At 43.0% G+C, this 27,236-nt stretch overlaps 1 protein-coding gene and 1 long non-coding RNA gene across 4 annotated transcripts; one reads left to right on the top strand and one right to left on the bottom strand.

Annotated features, from left to right (window-relative positions):
* Positions 1-970: 970 nt before the first annotated feature.
* Positions 971-13,578, top strand: VDAC2 (voltage dependent anion channel 2). Of its 3 annotated transcripts, none has more exons than XM_062639343.1 (9): positions 971-1,073; positions 5,103-5,174; positions 6,230-6,279; positions 8,445-8,597; positions 8,681-8,733; positions 9,169-9,396; positions 10,581-10,731; positions 11,711-11,768; positions 12,483-13,578. In XM_062639343.1, exons 1-9 carry the CDS (start codon positions 986-988, stop codon positions 12,572-12,574), a joined length of 945 nt encoding a protein of 314 aa, XP_062495327.1. In that variant the 5' UTR covers positions 971-985; the 3' UTR covers positions 12,575-13,578. The 3 variants fall into 3 exon arrangements, with proteins under 3 accessions (XP_062495327.1, XP_062495337.1, XP_062495319.1); XM_062639353.1 differs by lacking the exon at positions 971-1,073 and adding an exon at positions 1,121-1,248; XM_062639335.1 differs by lacking the exon at positions 971-1,073 and adding an exon at positions 1,555-1,783.
* Positions 13,579-20,097: 6,519 nt separating this feature from the next.
* Positions 20,098-24,209, bottom strand: LOC134174435 (uncharacterized). The gene is made up of 3 exons (XR_009968645.1): positions 24,018-24,209; positions 22,139-22,339; positions 20,098-20,679 (listed from the first exon to the last, which is right to left on the bottom strand). It is a non-coding gene; the product is annotated as an uncharacterized LOC134174435 (long non-coding RNA).
* Between the last annotated feature and the right edge of the window lie 3,027 nt (positions 24,210-27,236).

Genomic DNA, 27,236 nt, shown 5'->3' with positions numbered 1-27,236 from the left:
GTTATTGCTTCTCTTGACTTGAGAAATGCTGTCTTCTGGTGCTTGTGGGTCTTCTAGTGGGAGATGACTGGAAGGTAAAAATTTAGCTTAGGTGACTGGAGACTGCCACACAAAAGAGGTAGCAAACCTTGTTAGATGACTATCAGATAGCTATGGGATAGCTGTGCTGCTGGATGTTGCTGTGTACCTGTGGGTTTTGGGGTAGCATGTTAGGTGTAATGTGTTCAAAGAGTTGTGGGGAAAGTACACACAAGCATCCCGGTAGACAGATGCTAGCCAGTGTACCATCACCCCCGTGCTCCGCAAGGCCTGGCCATTATTATGGGGCAAAGGGTCTTGAGGGCTGTGAGGGGCAAGGGCTGCCTCAACAAGGTCTCTCTGGACAAACGCCACCGATGCCACCTTGGCGGGCTGAAGAGCTGTTCCCCGTGGCTGCTCTCGGTGAAGGACTGTGTGCCAAGTCGAAGCAGGCAGGCCCTCCCAGCAACACTAGTAGTTCCTCGGGAAAGGCAGTAGCCCTGGCACGGATCCACCTCTATGTACTGCAGAGAGCGCACTTCAAACACTCATCCCCACATGGGGGAGAACGCCCATTTAAACTCTCCTAAAATGCGCCTTGGGTGCGGCCGCCATAGGCCAGCTGCGGAGCCGGTACCTTGCGGCGCCTTTTGCCTCGCCATCCCCCCGAGAGGCGCTGGGCTCCCCCGGCCCTTTCTTGTTCCCTCCACCCCCCGGTTTCGCTCCCCCTGCAGCACCGCACCCGGAGGCCGCCACAGCCCGAGCCGCCGCTGCTTCCGCTGCGCCTAACCACGCTTTCCCCACCCGCCCCACAGGCGCCTGGCGCGGCAGCCACCACCGCCCCTAGCCACCCGGCCCCGCCCGCCAACGTAGGTCCCGCCTGTCCGCAGGACCCCTCTCCGCTACCGGGGCTGCCCCCCGTGCGCCTGCCGGGCCGCGACACCCTCGCCCGGCTCCCCGCTAGAGGATGCGGCGTTTCCCACCGCTCCCGCCTTTTGGCTCCGGGCGGCGGCGCCTCACGCCGGCCGGGCGGCGGCTCGGTGCGGCGGGCGCTGGTAGGCAGTATACAGGGCGGCCCCGGCTGGCTGGGGTCCTGCGCGGCGGCGGCGGGGCGGGCGGATCGGTGTCTCCTTCACTTCGCCCTCCAGTGCCAGCGGCAGCAGCAGCGCGGCCTCCTCACGGCGAGACCCGCCTTCGCCCCCGGCCCCGCCGCCCTCCCGCGCTAGCCAGGTGCAGGCTCCGGCCGCGACCGGTGCCGCGGGAGCAGGGGAGGCGGGCGGGGCTCGCCCGTATGCGAGCGGGCCTGTAGGTGGCAAGCGGGGTTGGGGGACGCGTGGAGTCCGGAGTGGCGGGGCCGGAGGCGCCTTCCGCAGCGCCCAGGCTAGCGGTGTGGCCGCCGGGGCGGGGTTTGTGTGTGTTTCTCCGCACGCGTTGTCTCCATCCGCCTCCCCGCATGGCCTCCACAGGCGCCGCACCCTCCTCGGCGTGCTGTCCGGGCCGTGTTACATAAGGGGCGGCGGGAAAGGCGCGGCGGGCGGGGGTCAGGCCGGGATGCCCAAGATGGCCGCGTGGAGGAGTTCACCTTGCAGCGGCAGCGGGCGCCGCTCGTCTTGGCGGCGGGCCTGGCAGTGGCGGTGGCGGGCCCGGGCGCGGGGGAGAAGCTGGCGCTGGGCGCAGCCGCCCGGGCCCTGCCCTTGGGGGGTGCACCTCTGTCCCATGCGTGCCGGCCTGTCTTTCCGCATCCCCTTTTCGGTGCCCTTCTCTGGTGGGAGGCTCTGCTCCGCCCCGCTTTCGATTTCTGAACGTGTTTAATTTCCTTTCGCTTTTCCGTGGAAGCTCTAAGTTGGCCTAGCCGTGGCTGCTAGACCAGTGTGTCCGCCTCCGAGGTACAAGAATGGAGTTGAAGCAAGGGCAGTGAGGTGGTTTTTTTTTTTTGTTTAAGCCCTGATAGCAGTGTGAGTCTAAAGGTTAGCGTGTGTCCGGTGTATTGGAGCAAAGAAATTTTTGATTAATACCGGTTTCTCTGTTGCGATTTACACTGTTGAATACAATTTAAGTGCAGTTATTGCTATTTTTCTTCATTGCATGAGTACGCTAGGGTTTTTTTTTTTAATTATAGCCTGATCTGGCCTGTATCCTGGTCTTCAATATTCAAAATTGCTAGAAATCCTCATAGAAGTCCTTGGCATTCGTTTAGTTACAGGGCACGAGAAGTTTTGAAATACTGCCCCTAAGGAAAACGGTGATGTAATAATTTTGATAGCAGTAAAACAGTTTTCTGTTCTTGAGATGTTTGGGGTTTCTTTACCTTTTTTTGCAGAAGATAAAAGGCTCTGAAGTAACAGATCAGTTAAGGTTTTTTTCTTTTTTTAAGGGTGGCATGAAACAAAGATCAGGGTGGAGCTCCCACTTGATTTTAAAATGAGGAATAAGAGTATCTGATAGTTGTTTTCACAGCAAAGCTCTTGTTAAATTGTACTTGTATTTGAGTTACTTTTATTGAGTAGTTTCTGACTGAAAGACACTTCAGAATAAGAGCTGAAGAAAATTACTTCTTATTATAAGAATTTACAAACCTAGTTAACTTGCCAGTATTAGAGGATGCAGGGATGATTTTTTTTTTTGGCCCTGTTTTCATTTAATGGACATTCTCATGATGGCAATGCTTATCAGGTAATTAGTACACCCCAAATTAACTCCATGTTTCCCTTTTGTCCATCCCTGTTGGTATGGGATTAGAATAGCAGTGTGACAGTTGTACTCTTTTTTAACTTTTTAGTGTAAAACTGGGATATGTAGGCTGGAATATTTGACAAATACTGGTTGGATTCCTTGTGATGGGAGGGGTGCTTAACTAGGCCAGATAAAATGGCAGCACCCTTATTACTGTAGTAATCCTTTGCACTTAGACACAGATACCGGTTTGTTAACTTCTCTCAGGACATTACTGCTTATCATGTCTTCTCTGTAATGGTTGTCTAGTCAGATTTGAGACATTGAAAACAGAAGTGAACAGCTCATTTATTTATACTGTAGAAGCATGTCTGTGGTAAAGGCTAGTATAAAACTTCAAAATCAGAAATAATTATTCTTCTGAAGATGTTAGTTAGAAGTAAGACCTATTCATTAAAGGAAAGATGCATAGCTAAACTTTCTCTAAGTTAAAGTGCTTATGAATTGTACAGTTGCTGTGTAGTGGAAATTTAGAGGGCAAAGAGAAGCGTTCCCACTTTCTTGTAATTTGGTCTACCACCTGCTTCTTTTTATTGAATAAGTAATAGGAACCATTTAATGTCTTGTCACCAGGATTAGTGTCTGTTTTGCTATAGATATTTTGTTTTTCTCAAGATGTATATAGTTATAGACTTGAATTTGGGCCAAGTCTTTTAATCTTCAGATGCTCTAAGTCGTTCTTATATCTTTTTTTTGTTTTAAGAGACAATTTACTTTAACTATGGAAAACAAGACTTATGTTCTTAAAGGATGTCTTGCTATAGTGACATGGTCGTAGAGTTTAGAATTCCTTACCAAAGAAGGGTTTTTCAAAAATAGTTAAGCTGTGAATGTAAATGTTTTTCCTTGAAGGTGGTTGAAGTTATTCTCTTATGGTTTAGGGTTGTGGAGTAAGGTACTCTGGAAGACTGCATTGCAAATTGTAGAAAGATCAAAAAGTCTTGTGCCTTGCCTTTGCTTGCTAGAAAAGTTTGGGTGTTTTTTTTTTAAATAGTAGCAGCTAACACAATGAGGCTGCCTATGGCAGGTGTAATTATTTCTGTTTGTATGTGTGTGTTGTTTTTCTTCAATGTGGATGCTGATCTGAAACAAGTGTCTAGTGGAATGGTGCCCTAAAGGAAATTTTTCTGATTTGGATGTTCCAGTAAAGTTTTTCCCATGAAAATGGGAAGAAACTTTTTGAGAGGAAACTTGAGAGTATTGCATTTGTTATTTTTGAGGTTCTAAAGATATTTTTCCATTTACTTAAAAAAATCTGACAAAAATGATAGTTATGTTAATCTGACTTTCTCCACAAAACAAATGTGACTAATCAGTTCAAAAAGATAAGAGATGATTTTTTTGTGTGTGTTTAGGCTTTGCTCTTATCTAGTTAGTTTCCTTGTCCATGTGTCACCCCCACACCCTCTCTACACAGCATGGGGGAAGTTACTAATTCTTAAAAATGTGCAGTTTTCTGTTCTTTTGCACTGTAACAGTGGCCTTTTGCTATTGAAATCTTGGGGTAACAGTTACCCAAAGGAAGGTACAGATAGAGTGTATCTTCACAGGGAGGAGAACCATACATGCCCATGTAGGCTGCTATCTGTCCATTGAGCCAGGGAGGCTGGGTCATAGCTGGTCTTGAATGACAGGTTCTTTAACAGCAAGATTGCCAGAGGCTCCTTGTCTTAGAAAAGGACTTCTAAAGAGTGCTTTTCTCACTGACCCAGCACTCCTACTACTTGCTTGTTTTAAGCTAACAAGACAGCCCCCCAGATTTCAGCTGCTGTATATTCTAGGGAGGGAGGAAACTTTGAGAGACTGATTGCTAGTTAATGGTACTAGATGTTCCCTTTTAATTTGTACGTCTGCTATTTGGAATACAAGGCAAACGGTGTTGCAGAACAGATACGCACTCTTGTTACATTTTGAAAATAAACCCTTGTAGGTCCTTACGGCTAATTTTCATAGGCATCTGTCAAATTTGACTGTGTGGCACAAGGACAGTTTGCAAATTTCCTGGTTTTTGGTGGTCACTTCCAACTCTGGAAACATGAGCTGTTAGTTGATTTCTGATAATTAAAGATGTATGGAGAAATCTACTCGGAAACTTAAGGATTGGGTGATCTTGTAATGCCTCTTCTGTACAAGCAGATTACTTAAGCCAAGAAAAACCCTGTTCACAGTGACCATCACTGTGAAAATCTATACATGTTTCAGAGAATACTGTAATTGCTTGAGCTTTCTGTATGTTAAATGCCTTCATATATGAATCTGCCTTAAAGAGTATCTTTAAAGAGTTGTGGTAGCATTTTTTGTGCCTGCGCAGTGATAAAAGGTTCACTACTAATTAGCCCATTACCTTTCAGCTCCAATGGCGATTCCTCCGTCATATGTAGACCTTGGCAAATCTGCCAGAGATATCTTCAATAAAGGATATGGTAAGAATAGTACCTTTTATAAAACGTGGCGTTTGTGGTGCAGCAATGAATTGCCTTTTTAAACCTATATGTGAAATTGAATGTTTGAATGCCTGAGTTTCTGGGAAGGGGGAGGCAGTGGTGTTCTTAGTATCATTACTGTCAACTAACAGATCATTGGTGTTTTTTTGTGGGCTGCTCTGGTGTGAAGTCTGTTAAATATTACTGCATTAGCTACATAAATGTCAGAGGTGTACAGGCCTGCAAGAATGTAAGTGTCAAGTGTAATTAAACTTAGGAGTACATTTTGTTTACCATCTGTCTGAGCCACAACATTTGTTGCTACAGAAAGGGGTACACACCGTTGCAACGCTAGCCTTTTTTGGAATAGAAAGAGGAATAGCTATTGGGATTAAGGATCCTTCAACGTTTTCAAATGTTTTAATACCAGGCAGTTGCATAAATAAATTCTGCTTTGTTACAGTGCTGTTTCTTTCTGGTCTTTGGGAAGGCATGTGGGGGCTTTCACACCAAGACTGTCCCTCAGCTCAGAGGGCAGCAATATGAATTGATATTCCCATAAAGCCTACTTATATTACAGTTCCAATGGCTGTGTATTTCCCAGTGACTTCACTTTTACAGCTGTTTTTTTTTTTTTTTATTTTGAGATATTTATTCTTGGTGCTGAGAGAGGAATTTTATGTATTGGAGTAGCTCTTCCAATGGTATTGACTACAAAGCTGATGCCATCCCAGAAGCAGCAAAGAATGCATTTTGTCTGTCACTAAATTTACTTTTGGAAGTCACTGGTAGTTAAATATGCAGTGTACGACTGAGAGGTGACTATCTGCTTTATGTAATGATAGCAGAACAGAACTCCTGGCTTGTTCGACAGTAGCTTTCTCTACCCACTGTGGCATCTAAAACTTAAGAGTGTTACTGAAGTCAGTCTGTGGTTGGTTTTATGTATGTGTGTCATAGCAGTCACACTGCTAAGACTGCTTGGAAACCAGCTTCTTGGAAAATGTGCATGGTCTTAAAGCCTTTTGGTGTAACTTTGACTTCTGTTTGTTAAGGTTTTGGGTTGGTGAAACTGGATGTGAAAACAAAATCTGCAAGCGGAGTGGTGAGTTTAAATACCTCTTAATAATTCTGTTTTTTTTTTTTTAATATGTTCTGGTATTCAATTAGAAAGGATACCTTCCAGATGCTGTTAGTAGTTTATAGATTATGTAATTTATACATAAATTATAAATAAATCTTGGTGTAAAATCATTTCAGAAGCCCCTAAAGATCTGAATGTATTCTGCATAAGGTTTATTATTTGTCCCTTATGTCTGAAGGTAAACAAATAGCTGACAAATATATGAAGTATGTTAATATAGCAGTGATTGTACACATAACTTATTTCTAAAGTATCTTGTAATACTATTTATGTTAGGAAATTTCTGTCATCTTCATGCTTGTGTGAAGTAGTTGGCAGTGAATTAGCATGTTGAATCTTTTGTTCCTCTTTAAAGATGTTAGTTTTGTAGTAACGGTCATACAAGGTGTCTTCGTCATCCAAGCAGTGATTCCTGTAACTTTTTTACAGAACTTGCAGGATGTAAAGGTTGATTTTTAGGGGAGTTTATATGTCTGGAAGCGTTAACAGTGTAACTGGCTGTTAGAAATAAGGTGCGTGGGTTATGTGGTGTGGTGGTGTGTTTTTTGTTTTTTTTTTTTTCCAGAAGTCTGTATCCCAACTGAAACAGTTTGCAAGACCTCTATGTAGTTGTTCTTATTTTACCTTACTTCTTTTGAGGACTACCAGTAATACTGATAAACCTCTGAAAAATCTAAGCCTTTGTGTGAATTCCGTATCAGTTATAAGCCATAGGAGTAATTGCTGGCATGTATACACCACAAATGAGATAAGAGATAACGTAATAATTAGCTGCTCCTGAAGCTATTACCACAAGGGTTGCAGCCACATATACCTGTGCAGTAGAAATAGCACAAGGCAAGAAATTAAAGCTGAAGCTATTAGGACTTGAATTTGTGTAGTCCCTGTCACTTGCCCGGTTATAGACCTTACCAGAATTATGCAACTGTGTGGATGGTTTTAGAGGTTCACTAACATGATAGAAGTAAATGTCTTGGCCATGATTAAATTTGATCAGCCACTATTAAAGAGCAGTCTCGTCCATGCTTGCGAGGTGCCGTATGTCTTGGGCTGTGAGAATATGAATGTTTAAGGAGTTGTAACTTCAAACCCGTATTTCCTTCTGGGGGAGGTGAGTGTGAGGAGTTGAAAATAATACTGTGTCTGGAGGAAGTTGGAGATAAAATTTTGATTTATATGTTTTAAGAAATTAAAAAAAATTCTTAAATCATAAGGGCAATAATATTTCAGTGGGAATTGCTCTTTAACATGCATTTGCAAAACAAATTGCACTTTTGCTAGTTATTGCCTTTAGTTTCTGAATAATTACTTGTTCTTTGTGAGAATCGAATAGAGACATTGCAGACTACTTAAACAGGGAGATGAGAGTGATACTGCTAGCTTTTATCTACTTTCAAGAATTCCAAGTAAGACTGTATACTTACTTCATAATTCAAATATGAATGTTCTTCCTGTGTGTCATTAAACCAAAGTGTCATGGGAATAGGAGTTTGATAGCTGCTAGTAAAAACACATGTGCCTATGGCTTGTGTGAAATGAGTGGTGCATCAGTTAGACTGAGAAGTCTTATAAAGCAACAAAAATCCCCAACAACCAGTCCACCACCCCCAATTTGAAAAATAATGGCATTCTATGACATTGTACAGTTGTACATAATTTATCTTTGAAGATGTTTGACTGGAATAATGGAAATACATATGTGACCTTCAAGGAATTTTACTGGAGTTGCATTATATGCCTTATAGTGTTTCTGGATCTTGGTTTGATGTTTAACTTGCTCCTTAGGAGTATCAACTTAACCTTATATTTCAAGAACTTGTTTCTGCTTTCAGGCAGACTCCTGTCTTGCTTCTGAGTTACGTTGCAACCCTGTACATTTTGTAATAGTGGCAGAAACTGCAGTGTGATGGGAAGTGGGGACAGGACTCCATGTGGCATGAGTTGTCGAGTTTTTGTCCATGTTGTTTCCCCTTCTCCCTCCTCAAGTTGCCTAATGTTCTTAAACTTGTAGCATAGAATAAGATTATCTTGGTATTTCTAAAGGAAAGTCATTTCCCTTTTGGCACTGTGCAGGGCTTTAAGGATCACATTAATCTTCTGTATAACATGAACACTGTCCTTTTTAGGAATTCACAACATCTGGTTCATCGAACACAGACACTGGAAAAGTGAATGGGAGCTTGGAGACCAAATACAAGTGGGCTGAGTATGGGCTGACTTTCACAGAAAAATGGAACACAGATAACACTCTGGGAACAGAAATTGCAATTGAAGATCAGGTAATAGATTAGGAGAGTATTTATTTGGTTTTTGTAACTAGCAGAACTAAATTTATAGCTCTGTCTTCTCCCCCTTCAATTAGATTGCCAAAGGCTTGAAGTTGACATTTGATACAACTTTTTCACCAAATACAGGGTAAGAATTGTTTAACCGTTTAACCTTATTTAGGGCTGTAACAACAGTCTGTCAGTGTTCATTTGGTCTGTTGTAATGACAGAAATGTTTGTATGGTTTGCTGTTGATCCAAATTAGCAAATCCCAATGATAAGGCTTCTGCTCTTGAGCATCACATCTTATTCTACAGAGTTAGTACTGGACATTTCACAGCAGCGCACTTTGTTTATTTTCTGTGATAGAAATATTTGTAAGATTGCAGGAGGTATGAAAACACCTCTGCATCCATACAAAATGCTTGTTTGCAGTAGCCCTGTGCTTTCTTGATGGCCTAGCTGTGCTTTGGCTCAGTCTAGAAGATGAATGTGGATGTGTATACATTGTGTAGAGTCATATGGCTCAAATTTGGCAGTTTAAGAAAGATCATACCTTAAGATAATTGTTTCTCTGTTTCAGAAAGAAAAGTGGTAAAATTAAGTCAGCTTTTAAACGTGAATGCCTAAACCTAGGTTGTGATGTTGACTTTGATTTTGCTGGACCTGCAATCCATGGTTCAGCTGTCTTCGGTTATGAAGGCTGGCTCGCTGGTTATCAGATGACTTTTGATAGTGCCAAATCAAAATTGACAAGAAATAACTTTTCTGTGGGTTACAAGACTGGAGACTTCCAACTGCATACTAATGTGTAAGTACTGACAATTGTGTCCAGATTTACAGAAGCAGGCTTTCTCTACTTTTCTTTCTTTTCCTTATAGTTAAAATACAAATGTTTGAAATACAAACAGGTGCTTGCAAGGCCATTAGGTGGAGTTCATTTTTCAATAGGAAACTAAATAAATGGTAAACTGGTTACTTTGTATCTCTCTCTTTCAAAACAATAAGTACCTGCCGCTTGTTAGCACTTACCGCATGATGTACAGCTTGCCAAATACTGAAGTACATCCAGATTGGAAGTGTAATAGCAGAGCTGATCATAATGCTTTTTCCAGCTTTCCCATTACATTGAGTTATATCTGACTAAGGGCAGTATATTTGTTAGAGGTAGTAATTAGTGGTGCACTGTGTAAATAGGCCAATAGTAGTTCCTGGAGCAGGACTAGAACTTGGTTTTCGGGCTTTTCAAGTAGATTCATCTTCTTGTGTGTCTGGGATGAAAAGTGCATTAAACAATGTAACTAAACAATTATAAGTCATCTTGTTTATAAACTTTCTTCAGACTTGCCACGTTCAGATCTTTAATGTTCCTCTGAGAAAGGTGATCAAAATCTACTGAATAACATGTTGTTTTCAATCCAAGTCAATTAAAATTGTCATGTTTCTAGTGTGTTTAGTTAGGAAGTGACATGATTTTTGAGGTAGAAGTTTGTCCTTTCGGAGGTGGAGTACGGGCATTGTGTGTCTCTGAGCTTTTGGAAGTCGAGTATGGCAAGAAGCTGCAAAACACTAGTGTGGACTAAATTCAATTTCAGTTTACTAATGTCAAATATCATAACAGGTATTTTTAAAAAGGTCATCTTATTCCTTAGGAATTTCGTATGTGTTCAATAACCATGCAGTTCAGAATGCCCATTTCTTAACTATTAACATTTATCCGTTAGTTTTTTAAGAATGTGATTTGAAATTACATTCAAGCACTTAATTCAGCATTAGTGCAAGAATTAGCTGTAGCACTCTGAAATACCTTTTTCTTCCATGAATTATTGCAGGTTAATTTTTCACTTAAGCCTTTGTTTGTCTCCTCTTCACTTGTTGAAAAATGTGAAACAACTGAGACTTTCAGAATTCACATGTAAATAAAAATTTCAAGTGGTTAAAAAAAGTTGGAGTTATGTAAATACAGGAAACTTAACTTTTTGCTTAATTTGGCAGCAATGATGGTTCAGAATTTGGTGGGTCAATTTACCAAAAAGTGAGTGACAGTCTTGAAACAGCTGTAAACCTGGCTTGGACAGCAGGTAGCAACAGCACTCGCTTTGGCATTGCAGCTAAATACAAGTTGGATTCCACTGCTTCTATCTCTGTAAGTATTGATCTAACCAGAAAGGTTACATTAAACATGATGCGCTTTCAGTTTCTGCAGATCTGTGTGTTAGTATAAAAGGAGGTAATAGGTCAGGAAGCTGCATAGGAATTACTCTTGCACTTCAGACAGTTATAATAAAATGTAATGCAATACAATAAATTTAAAACCAATATAACTTTTATTTAAATAAAGGTTTAATGTATTTAAAGTCTGTATTGCTGCATACAGCAAAGTCTTTTAGAATCTGTCAGATGTGCTACCCTAGAGAACTTAATGTATTTTAAAAAAATTGGAAAAAAGAACCCCAAAACCCTTCATGTCTAGTTCTGTAACTTCATGTAGTTTTTTTAAAACTAGTTTTGGGGAAGCTTTGTCATGTTCTGTGCAGGAACTCTGGTGATACTCGTTAAAAAGATGATATATATAGAGTTTTCTGTATGTTACAAAGTTAGAATTGAACCTGGTTTGTTGGAGTCATCCTGTACAGGAAGTAATGCAAAGTAAGATAAATAATTTTGCACATATTGTTTATGCTGATACTATGAAATGTTTGCTGCTTGACTGATTGGACCTGCAAGATGCCAATTCTTTTGTAATAATACAAATGTGGAGGATTCTTCTGAAGTGGTTTGTTTTGGGACACTCTGGTAATAAATTGCTGTGGTCTTCTGAAACGCGGGGAGTGGGAATGGTCTCCTGCCAAACTACATTCTGGTAACAGTTCTCCCAACCCTTATGTTCTGTCTGCTCTTAAATATGTTACTTCAGCTGTAAGCTGAGGGGCAAGGGCATAGCTGGGAGGAGAGAATCCAGTAAGCATAGAGACATTGAAAGCGCAAGTAAAGTTTGATTGAGTTGATAATGACAGTGTTGCTATAGTTATTCTAGCTTCTGAATGACGATAAAAAACTAATCAGTTACAGCATTTCAGTTGCTTTGTTGTTTATGTTGTTTTGTTTTGCTTTTTTTTTTTCAGGCAAAAGTGAACAATTCTAGTCTAGTTGGAGTGGGTTACACCCAGACCCTGAGGCCAGGTAAGGGTCATTCCATGAATTATGTCGTATACTTAACTTTTATTCATCACAAAGAAAATCTTTGGGATCTATGCATTCATATGCAACTGTTTCCCTCTTCAGAATAATTTTGTCTTGAAGGCAAAGTAAATGTGTTATAGTAGCTTATCTTGCGTGTCAAACCTTTAGCTAAGCAAGACAAATTCTGTTGCATCTGGTGGTGTTTCTGCAACATAGTGTATTGAATGATACCAGGTCTTGAAATAATCATTAGTTGCCAAAAGATGACACTTCCTGCTCTTTGTATTTAGTAAACCCTCCATAACTTAACTTCTTCTGATTAAATATGAAAACACCTGCTAATGCTATATTACTATTGGTTAACTCTTTATTTGAAAAACAATAAAAATCATAGTTTCATTCCATCCCTTCCTTGGTGCAAGTGTCTTTCTATGCATGATTTTTCTCCTTTGCACACCTTGATGTGGAGTAGAGGTCTTGTACTTATCAATTAGAGACTGTATGTCTGCTTTATAACATCTACAGAAAACATACAGCGTGATTCACATGAGTAGCTTTAAATAGGTTTAATGGGTAAATTTCTGTAGAAGTCTTTTGAGAAAAGTAATGGAATAGGAAAATAGTTACAACTGGGACTTGCAGTTATGGAGGTTGAGTTGCATGAAAGCTACTCTGATTATATGTTGTAAACATGCTGTTTAAAAAATCTTACAGGTGTGAAGCTTACACTGTCTGCCCTGATAGATGGAAAGAGCATCAACGCTGGTGGCCATAAACTTGGTCTTGGCCTGGAACTGGAGGCTTAAAAAAGGTGAAGAAACTGCTTCAGAGAAGGGATATCAGAAGAATTTGGCCTTAAAATGTATTTCCAATGTGACCAGCAGGCTTTTCTTTATTTCCACCACCCCCCCCCCCCACCCAAGAAGGATGACCTAGAACAAGAGCTGTATTTGAAGTATTTAGACAGTTACTTGTTAGCTGGTTTCTAGTTAAATTGGTTACCCGTCTAGTTAAAATTCTGCATTAGTGCAGTCACTTAAACATTATTTAAATGTATTTAACTGTTTAATGCGCTACCCACAAATAATGAAATAGACATCTATGGAAACCGTACAATTGTGTGTGCATGTTTGTTTTTATGTTCCTTTTAACATTTGATATTGCCATTGAATGAAAAATGGATCAGCGGATGTTTTGAAATGAGGTCAACAATTTTGTTTAATCACCTGAAGAAGAAATACGTTCGGTATCCCAAGACAAATTATGAATAAAGTGAGTACACACACATATTTGTGCCTCAGATATTTTAAGAGTTAAGATATAAGGGTAGTGCTGAGTTAAGTTTTAAGTTTTAACTTGAAATAATCCAAGAAGTTGTGCTCTGTACCTTTGTGCAATTAAGGACCCACACCCATGACAACACCTAATATAGATGGTTTTCATTGAACAGTTGGATTCCTCAAGCAAGTTGAATGTGTTTTTCTGTTGGTAAGATTTGTCATGACACAACTGTTTCATTCCCCCTGTGTTCCATGGGCAAGATTTCCTGTAGTACTAGTTGGCCTCTTGATGCAAAGAGTGCAAAGTGATATACTTGACACACTGAGATTTTAAGAACTGCTCCCTGATGCTGTTGACTGAGGGGTGAAAAACCTCACCACAAACACACCTTTTGCTTATATTCGTATGAAGTGAGACATATCTCTGCAACTGAATGTAACAGTGTAATGGTATTACAGCCTACTTATGCCAACTGCTGTGAGAGGTTTCTGCTTAAAATGACTGAAATAAAGGCTTCATTTTAAATGGAGATGGCAGAAAATGCATCCAGTTTTGCTTTCCTGTTGTCAACTACATCTTGGCAGATACTCATTTTAAGGTGAGAAACATGCCCGATAATGGTAAAACTCATCTTTTTCCAGGAAGGATTAAGAAAGAAGTATATGGGATAGTTGGTCTGTGAGCATAGTGTCTTTTAAGGTCAAATGTAACTAGCTGTGAATGCTTTTAACATGGAATATACATGTAAGAATGGGGCTTTATTGAGTTCAGGGGAGTGCCTGGAGCCTAATTCTTACAGTCTGTTATACCTGGGAAAATACTTAGTCTTGCAGTCTGCAGTTCACAGCATCTTCCTTTATAGGGCAGGTGGCTGGTTTATGATCAGGAAGCTTTATCTCCCGTTTGCAAGGTGTGTTCAGTTCATACTGAATTAGACTTCACCTGTTAGAAGTCTTGGTGATTTGCTGGAGGTCTTGAGTCATACTGCATTCTTGATTTAAGTACTCTGTTGTAAACTGTCCATGTTTAGGCTTTAGCTGTGGAAAAGCTGAGCCACCTTTGCAGAAGATAGAGTGGAGTTTAAGCTACCAGCTCAGGCTCTTGGGCAGGCTTGCTAGTCTGACTAGTTTTGTAATACGACTGTGACATAAGGTTTGACAGCCTTTGAGCTTGGGAGTTACTTTACTGCTCTCACTGTCTTTGTCTGAGGAGCACTTCCACCGCTTGGTGATGGAAGAGGAATGTAAGGTGCAATTCAGTGCACTCGTACTGCATGGTAACATTTGTGAACTGTACTTTTGAATTGTTTTCATGTACTAGACCTCTTAAAGCCTAGTGACTGTGCAGCCAAGCGTTTGACTTTTAGTGTGGGTTCTCCTTTTAGTATAACTGGTTTTGTTGCTTCACAGTGTTTCCAGGCTTCTTCTCTTCAACTCTTCATACATATTTGTAATAGAAAGCTTTAACCTATTCATTTTGCTCTGTTCCTATGTGCATCACTTTACTAGTCCTCACCCTATAAACCTTAATTAATTTGTCATAATGCTGATAGGCAACTGGAGAAATGAAAGGGCTCTGCAGTAGTTAAGACAACTGTGGAAATGCGATTTTTTTTCTAAAATATTCTGTCATAAATCACTACTTTGAGCATGAAAAGGAAAATCAGTGGCTATCTCTTGTCGTCTCTCAAGTGCGGCTTATAAAAATGGCTTTCAGACTTTCAAGTGTGTTAGAGAAGCCATGGTGTAATTGGAGTTTTGTGGCAAGGAGTGTCGGTAGTTTTAAATAGGTCCATTTTGTTAGAACATGTAAAAAGCCTTAATAATAGCTTTTAAGTGCTAGCCAGCCTTTTGTCAGGTGTCATTCTGAATACAACAAAAAAACTTGAGTTAACCAATGACCTGAGCATGGCTGTGCGTCTTGTTTGTGTGAACTGTAGCATTGCATTCCTGCCTGGTGCAGCTGGAGTAGGCGCTGTCTGTGTGCGTATCACAAGGAGAATTAATCATGCTTTCACAGATAAAAATCCTTTCATGTGAGATCATGGTCTGCTGCACTTGAGCACCTGTGTTCTCATTGTGGTGTCGGAATTCTCCAGGTTGTTTCAGTTAACCTTGCACTCTTCACGTGGTTCAGCTTGGTGTGGTATATTCTTAAATCTGCCTCTTGCACAGTGGTTTTTCAAAACCAGGACATTTGTTCGGAGCCGTTTTGGAATGGCCATGGAAACTTCGCCCCTCAGCACCATGGCAGAAGTTCTTTATCGCTGGGATAAAGCTAGGCGGTAATAGAGTGTGCTTACTGCCCTCTAATGTCCTGTTCTGGTGTTTGGCTTGTTTTGGCAATAGTCCGTTTCCTGGGCACAAAGATGCATTTAAATCTACAGTAACTGTGCTTCCGTGGGAAGTAGAACCTAGCAAACAGAAGGCAGCCCATGCATGGGTGATTCAGCATGGTTTATGTTAAAGGTCCTTGTTTCCTTATGGTACCACTCAGCACAGATGAAAGTAATTCTACGCAAGGTAAGCCACTAATGATGACAAATGCTGGGTCACGCCTGCTGCAGTAGTGTCTTAATGGCAGGTACAAATGCTTCCTGTGTACTGGCAGAGAGGGAAAACCCCCCCAGAAAGCTGGTGTGGTTGTTATGTGGGGCCCCATTTGTTGCAAACGGTGTTGTATTTGTCAGCCTCCCTTTGCAGTGGAGTATTTCTCTTCCTCATCTGGAACAGAAATAAAAACAGATTATATCAATCACTGTAGTCTGTACTCATTGTATCTTAGTTACATCTTCCTTCTCATGATTGTTTCTGGACCTGCCTTTTAGCTGTCCATTGTATTCATCTTTCCACATGCTTCTGGGTCAAATGGGAAGTAATGAAACTACTGGATGAGTAGTAGTGTGAGTGTAACATACGGCATCTTCTGTAGCTGTGAGTTTAATACTGATGCTCATATAAAAAAGGCAGTCTTTTTGTGCAGCAGTTTTTGAAAAATAATACGCAGTTGAAATTCAAAAATGCCATTAGATGTGGGGTGTTATGCACAGATTTGGTTTAAGTCTACACTCATTTACCTACTGGGGTTGGGAAGAGTGCTGACAGGCCTTTAGAGATAGCAAGCAGGCAGAATGCTTCAGATCCAAGTATTTGACCTTTACTGCAGCCCATGTTTTTGAATGAGAATTTTCTTCTGAAACCAGCACCATGGCAATACCTGCAGTACACCTTATGCTGGTTAACGAGCAAACATCAGAACTGTGTCAAGGCTTTGCGGGTGTTTTCATGGGATGTCTGTGGGGGAAGATCCTAATGCTAATTGATTTTGTTTAGTGATTTTGCATTGTTAACAACTCAGTACCATTTTTGTTTACTTTGCCTATGCTCCTATGAGCTCCTAAGGCCAGGCTGGTTTAGTGTGAGGTGTACCTGCCCATGGCAGTGGGGTTGGAACGAGATGATCTTGCATGTCCCATACAACCCAGGCCATGCTGTGACTGTTAAATGCTACATGGCTGTTACACAGACCTTGCTTAATCTTGGTGTCCTTTATAGGGCTGGTTTGGGTGTGCTGGTGTGAGTCAGCCACAAGTGCCCAGCCTTGCAGCTGTGCCTAGGGGCAGCTGGGGTGGCTGAGGGAGGAGGCAGCTAGTGAGGAACCAGCGAGCTTTGTCCTTGGATGTTTTACTGACCCGTGGTGACCCAACACTCCTTAACTGAACCTTCACTTGGTGCTCATAACTTCTTGAGTAAGAAATCGTGAGTTTTGCTAAGCTGTGTTTGGGGCTTGGCTCTCACCTGGAGGGTGGTGGTGGTGGTGGTGGTGGTGGTTTTCTCTGCGTAGATGTGACCGCGCTGTTTGCCCTTGCAGCTGCTCAAAGAGCATTCCTGTAAGGTCCTACTCCTAGTGCCCGTGTCCGTAACTGCCTCCGCAGCGGCTGCAATGCCCGGCTGTGTCGCACCGTCGCTACTCGGAGGCCCGGGAGCATCTTGGTGGGGGGGGCATCGAGCGGCAGCCCCGCGCCGCCCGCCCAGCCGCGGGACAACGGCGCCACCTCGTGGCCGCTGGCGTACTCTCACCCGTCTCAAGGGAGCCGCATGTAACTAACGCGGGTGTTTCTCGGGTACCTCTGCTTAGCTCACCGGCAGAGAGAAATCAGCGGGGAAATAAATGCGTCAAGGCTAATTCATTCTAAGGCTGATTCTGGGCTATAGGAATAGAACTCGAGGAGGAGAAACACTGCGTATGTTGGAATTTGAGTGCCCTCCTGCCTCGTGTCAGAGAGCCAGGCAGCGCCTGTCGGCCTCTAAAGGAGCAGTTGGTCCTGTTCTCTACATTTGGCTGCCAATAGAGACTCTAAACAAAATTAATTAATACAGCAGGTTATCTTCTCGACTGCTGCTGTGCTCCTGGCCTGGCAATACCATTATAGAAATCTCCAAACGCTTCGAGATACCGGGATTTTTAAAGAGATGTTCTGGCCTCCCTCAGTTTTGCAGAGTGCTTGCTGACAGGACAACAGGGCATACCAGCTGCAGAAAAACAGAAGACAAAGGGGAAGGATGCAAAATGTTGCCTCACTTGTGGACCTCCCATGTCTGATGGCATCAGGTACTGTGGTGAGGCTGGACCAACTGTATGGCTGTAGCCCAGGTGTCTTCCACTGCTACAGTCTAGGTAGTTCACAGACTCTTCCCTCATCTTTGCAATTAATTTGAGTCCCAGTCAGGCAATTGGAGTATGAGGACAGGGATGAGAGCCCAGCAAGTCTGCTCAGGGCCTGTCCCATGGGGATACTGTGGTGAAGCACAGGTACCCTTTTGCTTGCTTAAGCTGCTGGTGCTGTGGGGCACTGGCCTCCCCTGGGAAGCAGTAGCAGGGTAGTCAGCACTGCTGTAAGCAGTGGCTGTACCACCCTCCCCTTCACACGGAAGGGCTGTTAACAGCTGTTGTGCATGATATTTCAGTGGAAGGTGGGGAGTGGGGACAACTTTTGTTCACAGACAGACAAGGTTTTGTCTTTCCTAGACAAAACCAGAACGCTAGTGTGTCAATGATGCCAGGCAATGAGCCATGTGGCTGGCACTGCTGCCCTGAGCTCCCCACTGCCTGCTCCTGGAGGGTGCCTTAATGTGTCCTGCTCCCCTCTTTGGGAAGTTTGAGATCCTCAGGGCAGTAGAAGGGTTGATGAGGATGATCAGGAGACTGGAGCACCTCCCGGTGAAGACAGGAGGAGAAAGCTGGCGCTGTTCAGCCTGGAGAAGAGAAGGCTGCGTGGAGACCTCATAGCAGCCTTCCAGTATCTGAAGGAGGGCTATAGGGATGCTGGGGATGGACTGTGCATTAGGGACTGTAGTGACAGGACAAGGGGTAACGGGTTAAAACTTAAACAGGGGAAGTTTAGATTGGATATAAGGAAGAAGTTCTTTACTGTAAGGGTGGTGAGGCACTGGAATGGGTTGCCCAGGGAGGTTGTGAATGTTCCATCCCTGGCAGTGCTCAAGGCCAGGCTGAACAGAGCCTTGGGTGACACAGTTTAGTGTGAGGTGTCCCTGCCCATGGCAGGGGGGTTGGAATGAGATGATCTTAAGGTCCTTTCCAACCCTAACTATTCTATGATTTTTGTTGGTCTTTTGGGGTCTCATGTCTCTGACCAAGCAGACAAGCAAACACCTCTTTGCCACGTGCATTGAGCCCCTCAGGTGCTGCGCATGGGAGGAGTGCATGCACTACCAAGTGCCCCAGCAAGGGGCTGGGCCCAAGCCCAGGCCAGTTTTACAGTTCTAGGGATTTTTAACTTGCTATGTTTGGTGGGTAACAATTGATCATGGGAATCACCTGTTGTCATTTTCACTTCTCTAATTAGCACCATGTGCTTTGGGGAGCAGAGCAAGGAGTGTTTCTGGCTTCCCTTGTTGGAGATGCTTGATGTGTGTCCTTTAACCTGGAGAAAACCTGCCCACAGTGAAGGAGGGTATAGTTGTATTTGCTGCAGTAAGGATGCAGGCTGCTCGTTGTTGTGCTTGGGAGGTTCACCAGTTGGGCTGAATGGAATCAGCTCTGACAGACATCCCCACGATGTGACAAGTGAGGTGGTGGCCCTCCAGCTGCAGAGTCTTTGTTGGCAGAAATGGCACCAACTGAGTGGGCAACTCCAGTGCTTCAGAAATCAATGCCTTATTAAGTGTTTCAGTGAGCGGCAACTCACAAATACCTCCCCAGGGTAGGTACTGTGATTTAGCGTGGGTGTATTGCAGGCTCTGTAACAGAAGGCTGATCCTCCACCATATTTAAGGAGATACTTTATTTTGCTTTACTTTTTTTGAAGTTCCTTGGGAAATCTGGTGCAGCATTCAGTCCTGGTGCAAGACTGGTGAGCCTCCAGGTGAGACCTAACACTTTGTAGCAAAGGTCCTCTTTGCATTTACCGTACATCAGCATGCCCTTGAAATTGTGTGCAGCATACTCGTGCAGCCTGAAGCTTACTTGGTTTATCATGCTCATCACAAGGCAAGTCCATGAGCACGTGTATATGTTGGAGTCCTGGTAGGTCTTCCTTCCCAGCCAGTGCAACCCAACTAACACACTTTCTGCTTCAAAATTTCTCTCCCTCACGGCTGTCTAAACAGTTGTTTCAAAGTCCCATTTCGTACCCTTCTGTGGGAAGCTGTGGCAGAGGGGTGTACCACACATTCCCACCCCAGTCATCCATCAGCAGCCTCTCTCAGAGGTGCAGTTCCTCCTAACTCACAGCACACTCCCATCCCAAGAGGAATGCCATGGAGTTCGGCATTTGCTCTGGGTTCTCCCTGTGTTTGGCAAAGCATCACTCACTGCTGAGCACAGAGTGAGGTGCTCTGCAGGAAGCATGAGCCCACTGCCTTGCAAGGCTTTTGTGTTAGGTTTATCCAGTTTCGTCCTGAAATTAGGGATTTCTTGAATTAAAAATATGGAGTGTCACTGTAAGACTCATGCTTAGTTTGGTGTGGTGGGGTGCAGAGCTGACCCTTGCATGCTGGCCGTACTGCAGAGACTGATTGTATTGGTGTTTGTTGCAAGCTGGTACGTGCCTGCCTTGGCTGCACGAGCCGAGTTGCCTGCACAGCAGCAAATGCATACCCAGCATGCAGGGTTTTGGGTACAAAGACCTCAGCCTGGCTGACAGCAAGGGAGAGAAGGAAAGAGAAGCATTCAAAGTGCAAACTTTCCAGGAAAAGACAGGCTTTAATTTTAATGCTTTCCTCCACTGGATAACTCTTGTGTTGTCCAGGAATACCCACTCCTACCTCTTCTGTTTTTCTTCCCTTCTACTTGATAGCCTTTGATCCATTGGAGGAAAAGTACAGGGAGTTAGCTAAAATGACTTTGTGTTGCTGTAGCTGTTAGAGTTCAATTTTCTTTTCTGTAGATGAAGTAAGATAAACACAAAGTGCAAAGAAAAGATAATTAAACATAGAAAAGGCACTTACAGCTTCTGCTGGTGATTTCCTAATTTCATCCACCTCTTTCTCCAGAGAAACATGACCATGGCATAAGGCTGCTTGGCCCTTTTGAGATCTAGGAATCCTCTGCTGGAACAGCCTGTGTAAAGCCAGCTATTTACCTGTTTATAGGTTCTCAGTTTATTAGCCTGAAGGCAAAAGAAGTAAAATGAGACTTAATAAGGTCAGGAAGGAGCACGTAAGAGGTAGAAGGCAGAAATCATAAAATCTGTATCATAATGCCTATATGTAATAAGGATGGTCAAAATTAAGATTGCTTGTGCAAATTAAATTAATCTTTTGTAACCTTCTGCGTGCTTAGCTTTGCAGTTTTAATCATGTGTCTATAATGCAGTTTGTGGAGGTGACCATAAATGGTTCCCAAGTTCAGCAGGCAGACCCAACTGCAAGCCTGAACTTTTTGTTAGGAGTTTACCATGTTGTAGCAAATGGCTGAGGGTACCCAGACAAGACTTGCCTAGCAGGTGGTTTCTGTGCCTGAGCACTTGCAAAGTTCCAGTAAGGAAAACCATCATTGTGGTATGCAGAAGTGAGCAAGGAGCCAAAAGCCTTAGCCTGCCTTAGAATGACTGTCAGTTTATGTCTGGTACATGTCTGGTAGTTTAAATATACACTTAAAGTTAAGCTTGAGCTAAAGGTTATCACCCACATACTTGGTATGTGAGTTGTTATGCTGAAAATCAGAAAAGCAAAAGTTAGTAGCACCCATCAAAGTAACCAAAGATGCATGAGAGGGGAGTATAATGGGCTTTGTGGTACCTGGGATGCTTTCTGTAACCAGAAGGAATTTTGGGGCCCCAGCTCTCTGGGTGTTGATTAAATGTGTCTCTGCTTTTCTCTCTTTCAAGGTAGTCTTCACTGATAGCTTGGATCAGCCTCAGATTGCGAGGATAGGTCTGACCCCACGCAGCAGCCCTTGATGGGGGGCAAGGTTGCTCAGCTACAGTGCTGTGGCCCAAGCTCTCAGCAGGGCACCTTACTGGCTCCTTCTTGGTGACCCCCATGACCTAAGGAGAGGGACTGCTGCCTGTTGGTGGGAATAGTTCCCAGGAAATGACTGTGCCTAAAACCCACAACAGCTGTGGGAAGACCCAGAGGTGCTATATAAGCTGACTCTATACATATGTGGAGAAACTGTGGTTTCTTGTAAAGGAACCGCTGTGTTGGGAGTTCGACCTAGTGAGAATTGTTTTGCGATTGCACTTGGTTAGTGAATTAATGCTCCTTGGCAGTGGGGATGACTTTGAGGCTCACTGGAATATGGTCTAGCTCTGCTGTTCAAAGGAAACCAAGGAGGGCCCTGCAATTTGTTTTAGGTTGTATTAATCTCTTTGTTATAATATATGATGTCACAGTAGTTGCACAATTAACTGTGGCTTTCTGTTTCAGAGTGACCCCAGTAATTACTCTACATTGAAAAGATGGATTAAGTGTCTGGGAGAGCATTTTATAGCAGCTGACATTTAAAGGCTAGAGGACATTGAAGGTGACACTGCAGAAGTGGCATACCAATACCTTGCTGATGTGCCCAGGAGTCTGAGGAGACATTGTTGGGTGGAAGCACCTGAGGGTTGGATGCTTTGTTACCTCTGACAGTGCAGCTGGACCTTGTCAGAGGTGGAGGCTGACATGAGACAGAGCATTGTGGAGCTCTCGCTGCCTCTTCTGTGTCCCCACAAAGCCCTCATGGCACTGCCTGGACTGAAAGGTGTGCATCCCTATCTGATGAAACTTTCCACTTCTGCTGGTTGCAGGTATTAGTGCTCCTCTTGCCTTCCAGGCTTTAACCTGTAGCAGACATCAGCAATGTTGACTTGTAGTAGGCAAATGCAAAAAAACGTACCTTATAGAGAAATAAGGTAAGCACTGAGTGTCATGAGCCACAGCCTGTGTGAGTTTAGCTGTTATAGGGAAAAGGGTAGGACCTACAGGGTAAACAAGAATGCTTATAAGTCAGCAATTTGGACCTTTATATGTACATATATGTATTTGCATGAGTTTTGTAATTTCCTCCCCCCCCCCCCCCCCCCTTTTTTTTTTTTTAAGCTAGCCCAAGGAGCTGCAGGTTTTGCTTACCTTTAAATGTAAACTCCTACTGTTTGCTTCCTAAAAAATCATACATTTAAAGATACAAGTGACATCACGGACAAGCATGTAGTTCCTTACACATAAGCCTCAATTTTATCTCCAGCTGTTACTGGTTTTTATTTCCATTTAGATTTTCAAGCATCCATTCTGCAGATTTCTTTTATACCTGTTTTAGAATGCATTTGTCAGTTTCCATTTTGCTTCTTGTGGTTTGTTTGGTTCGTTTGTTTTTCTTCTCATGCTGGCAGAAGCTCCCTTTCTTTTGCTGGGGCTTCTGCTACAGGCCAGTAACATCTGGGCCATAACCCTCTGGACTCCTGTGGCCATGCCATGTGACAGGACACATAGAGCCTGGGTGTCCTGTGCATCAGTCCTCCCCGAGATCAGATTTCTTCTGTTGATGTTTTGCATTTGTAGATCTGATTCAAATGTTTGGTGTTGTGAATGTACAGCCAGGCTTTATCCTGGATACGGAGCACTGTGGCGTTGTGCATGTATGCAGTAGTTAGGGATTGCATTTGCTTGTGACAGCAGCAGTAATGCTTTTCATTAACTATTTTCTGCAAATCTAATTTCATGATGTCAAGAAGTTACTACTTTCGGCTCACTGACATAACTCAAAAGGTTGCTGTAAAAATGCACAGAGCCTCTTGGTTTTTCAGTAGGTGAATAGGAATAAAATTACGAGCCTTTAAACTAAATAATAATTTTTCCCTTGTAGCTTCAGATCTGTTCAATCAATAATCTTTCTGCTAACTCTGGGGAGAATTTTAGTTGCCTCCATAAAATGTTTTAATTATTTAAAATCATAAAATATAAGTAGGCACAATTTGCTTGGAACTCATTAGGGAAATATATGAATAAGAAGAAAAGATAATGTTTGCTTCTGCATTAATTTAAAGCAGTCTCTAAAATATGAAATCTAATCCTGGAAAGCAGTGACTTATCAGCAATGTTTACTTTTCCTATAATAGGAGTAAATATTAAAGCAGCTAGTTATGTGCTTATCCCTGCAGTATTACACTGAGCCAAAAAGGAAAATAAATAACTTGTCTGAAATCCCACATTAATTTTCCTCTTTTACAGGTTTTATGTTTGTTCATTTCCTTTTTCAAAAGATTGCTTTAAAAATTATTATTATAAAAGAGGTGACTTAGAAACCACCAGTAGATGCAAATGCATAAGACCAATTTGTGTGTGATTAGAATTATGCAGAGGTAATGCTTTATACTTGCAGTGCAAAGCCTTTCATCCCAGTGCAAATCACTGGCACAATATGCAGCAGCAGAGAAAAGCCACTGCCCAGGGGCAAGGCCTGACAGGCCAGAGAACAGAGCAGCTGATGGGTGAGGAGACAATAAAAGGAAGAAATTATTACCTTTAAGTTTTTCCAAGGGAACTTCAGCGCTCACTCTGTCAGGAAATGCTGGTTTGCACCTCTTATGTATGTAAAGAGGGAAGAATTGGCTTTGTCGTTCCCGCTAAGTACTTCTTGTTTGGCATTTCATCAGACATCCCTCCCCAAACGACCCTTCTCATTTTGCTTGTGGCTTTCCACATTTTCATTCGGGGGGGGGGGGGGGGGGGGTGGGATAGTGCTGCCGCTCCTGTGAAAATGAAATGAGTGGTAAAATCAAACGTGCTGCAAACCACCCAGAGTGGATGCAGATTTCTTGTGCGTGGGGAGGTCTTAGGTTATCCAAATGTGTTGGTGTACCCACCCTTTGGAACAGCAGATGGAGCTGCTCAGCATGGTGATATTCCTCATGGAAGTGCAAGGGTGGTGCAGGGATGCAGGAGGCCTTGTGCAGTTTCAGTAGATGGGTTAGATAAAACCAAGCTGTATGCATCTCAACTGCAGGGACGGCACCAGCAAGTCCAGAGGAGGGCCACGAGGATAAGGGGGCTTGAGCATCTTCCATATGAAGACAGACTGAGAAAGCTGGGGCTGTTCAGCCTGGAGAAGAGAAGGCTGCGTGGAGACCTCATAGCAGCCTTCCAGTATCCGAAGGGGGCTTACAAGGATGCTGGAGAGAGACTCTTCATTAGGGACTGTAGTGACAGGACAAGGGGTAACGGGTTAAAACTTAAACAGGGGAAGTTTAGATTGGGTATAAGGAGGAAGTTCTGTACTGTGAGGGTGGTGAGGCCCTGGAACAGGCTGTCCAGGGAAGTTGTGAATGCTCCATCCCTGGCAGTGTTCAAGGCCAGGTTGGATGGAGTGTTAGGTGACATGGTTTAGTGTGTGGCGTCCCTGCCCATGGCAGGGGGGTTGGAACTAGACGATTTTAAGGTCCTTTCCAACCCAAACCGTTCTGTGATTCTATGAGTCCTGACTGTTTCCCACCTGTAGATGTCTCTAAGCTCTTGCTGTCTTTCCTCTGGGTATACCTGAGAGGGCCAGCAAGAAGGGGGAGCATGGCAGCACTGCTGAATGAGTGTCCTCATTTAATCAGCTAGTAGAGATGGAAGGGCTGCTCTGAAACAGTCTTCTGTTCCTTTCCCCATTACCATCCAAATATGAGACAGCACCAGCATAAATGTGACATCTTTGGAGCAGGGACTGGGGTATCTGACCCTAGGACTACATCCTTTCTGGGAGTTACTGCACTAGGAGGATTTTTATTTACTTTAATGCACTATCCTTCAGCTCCATTTGCTTCTAAGCAAGTCCCAGCTGTATGTATGTCACCTGTGTTGGCCTCTCTGGGGTCAATCCTTGCAACGAGAAGAGATGATGGTGTTGCACGAACAGCTGGGCTCCCAGGTCGGCTCCTCTTTAGCAGTGGAAAATCCTGAGCCTCTACAGTGTGAGCAGGAGCTCAAGGCAGGCGTGTTACCTAGCAGGGGTGAGCAGACACACAAGCTCCAGTACATGATCTTGCCATTAGAGAGAGACAAAGACTTGTGCTACATTATTAAGTGGTCCACTCTCAGCACCTAATGAAGGCCTAAATTTCCATTGTCCCCACAAATTCCCAAAAGCTGATTCACCACTTGAATTAAACCATAATTATGTATTATCAGTAGTCACTTTGTAGTAAGGTTGAAGGATTAAATGCAGTTAGTGGTGATGAATTCCAGATGCGCAGGACAGAAGCCTGAAGAGAAGGCCAGCTTCTGAGTAACTACAAGATAGTGTAATGTATTCTAAATATTTGATTCAATTAAGCTTCCTTCTGCTCTTTGTTTCAGCTTACAGATGGCTCATCAATCTATAGTTCAGGGACATATTGCTATTCTTTCTAATGGTAATTAAGCGATCAGGATGGAGGCAGGTTTGATAAAATGCTCACTTTATGCTTTGCATATTTAAAACGGAGCAGAGTCCAAAGCAGGGACAAAATGCTAGCTGGCTGCACATAGCTTCAGCCTCAGGCACACGGCAGGTATTCCTCTAGCACAGGTGATGGGGACTTTGCCAGTTCCCACCATTCAAAGAACAAGAGTTTTTGAATATATGACCTATGATTGTTTATATCTGGTTTTGAATGTTGCTGAACCGTTATTTGGCAGTTTCTTGCAAAATGCTCGTGGTGTTGCCCATTTTTGGCTTGGTTTTGCTAACAGGATTCTTGCAACTTGGAAATTAGTAGCAAAACAGAGTCTGCAATTAATCTTCCAGTCACTTCTGTGTGTTTGGGAAAGGCCATCATGGTACTCTTATGCCAGGGTATGTATTCTGAATAACTTCTGGCTCACTCATGATTGTCAATCTATAGCCTCTGAAAGTAGGAATATTTGAGAGGCTGCTCCAGCTGCTAACATACCCACTTTTTGTTTGTAATACTTACAATTTGTTACCTACTTAAAAAGTAAAATTTCAGTATAGAACATGGCCAGAAGCTTTGCAAGCAAATGTATAATGATCTTGTATATTTCTTTAGTCAGTCCATCTAAGAGCTATTGCAGTCATTAAGACTTTAGTAAGGAGTTATTTCTTTTATGCAGATAAGAAAACTGAGGGACACAAAAGTTTGAAAAAAAGAAATTGGGAAACCTTTATGCCCTATTAAAAAAATCTCATTTGAGGGCCATACGCTCCTTGTCCTGTCCTTCTCCCAGATACAGATTTAACTTTACAGCAGCCAATCCTTAATTCAGCAAAGTACTTAAGCACATCCTGACATGCTCTGCTGAATCAGGGTTTTAAGTCGAAGTGACAGATGTAGAATCAGGATCTCCTTGCTCACCGCCCCACTCTGAAACCATCGTGTAATGCTTCCTTTCTTCATTACTCTACCACTGCAGTATACTACCATGAGCGTCTGAGACAGGTAAAACCTGTGCCTTGAATGTCTGTCCCTTATGCAAACCCAAGCCACCCAGCCGAAATGTCAAAAACATGAGCTGAGTAGTCAGTTGTAACAATGTTGAAACTTGAGTCTCTTTCCTTGTGCCCGGGTAAGGTGAGATTTTTCAACTAGTTTCTTGGACAAATATGTTACAGAATGAATCAGGGTGAAACTAGAGTAATGAATGACACAGCAAATGAAGTTAACTAGGACTTAAGAATACTGAGGAAAAATACTGTGCTAGGGCATGGAGAAAGCATAATTTTGTCACATGCTGCTTAGGGAATGGAATCTCTGCTTGC

The sequence above is a fragment of the Pezoporus occidentalis genome, unplaced genomic scaffold, assembly GCF_034315485.1.
Source record: "Pezoporus occidentalis ecotype Australia unplaced genomic scaffold, CSIRO_AGI_Poc_V1 ctg116, whole genome shotgun sequence".
Taxonomy (NCBI): Eukaryota; Metazoa; Chordata; class Aves; order Psittaciformes; family Psittacidae; genus Pezoporus; species Pezoporus occidentalis.
The sequence above is the reverse complement of the archived record's forward strand: the minus strand, read 5'-3'. Positions and strand labels throughout refer to the sequence as shown.

Coding starts and splice junctions, on each gene's coding strand:
- VDAC2 (XM_062639335.1), top strand. CDS start 1,570: ATGCCCAAGATGGCCGCGTGGAGGAGTTCACCTTGCAGCGGCAGCGGG. Junction 1,784..5,102: donor CTTTTCGGTGCCCTTCTCTG/GTGGGAGGCTCT, acceptor ATTACCTTTCAG/CTCCAATGGCGATTCCTCCG. Junction 8,734..9,168: donor ACTTTTTCACCAAATACAGG/GTAAGAATTGTT, acceptor TCTCTGTTTCAG/AAAGAAAAGTGGTAAAATTA.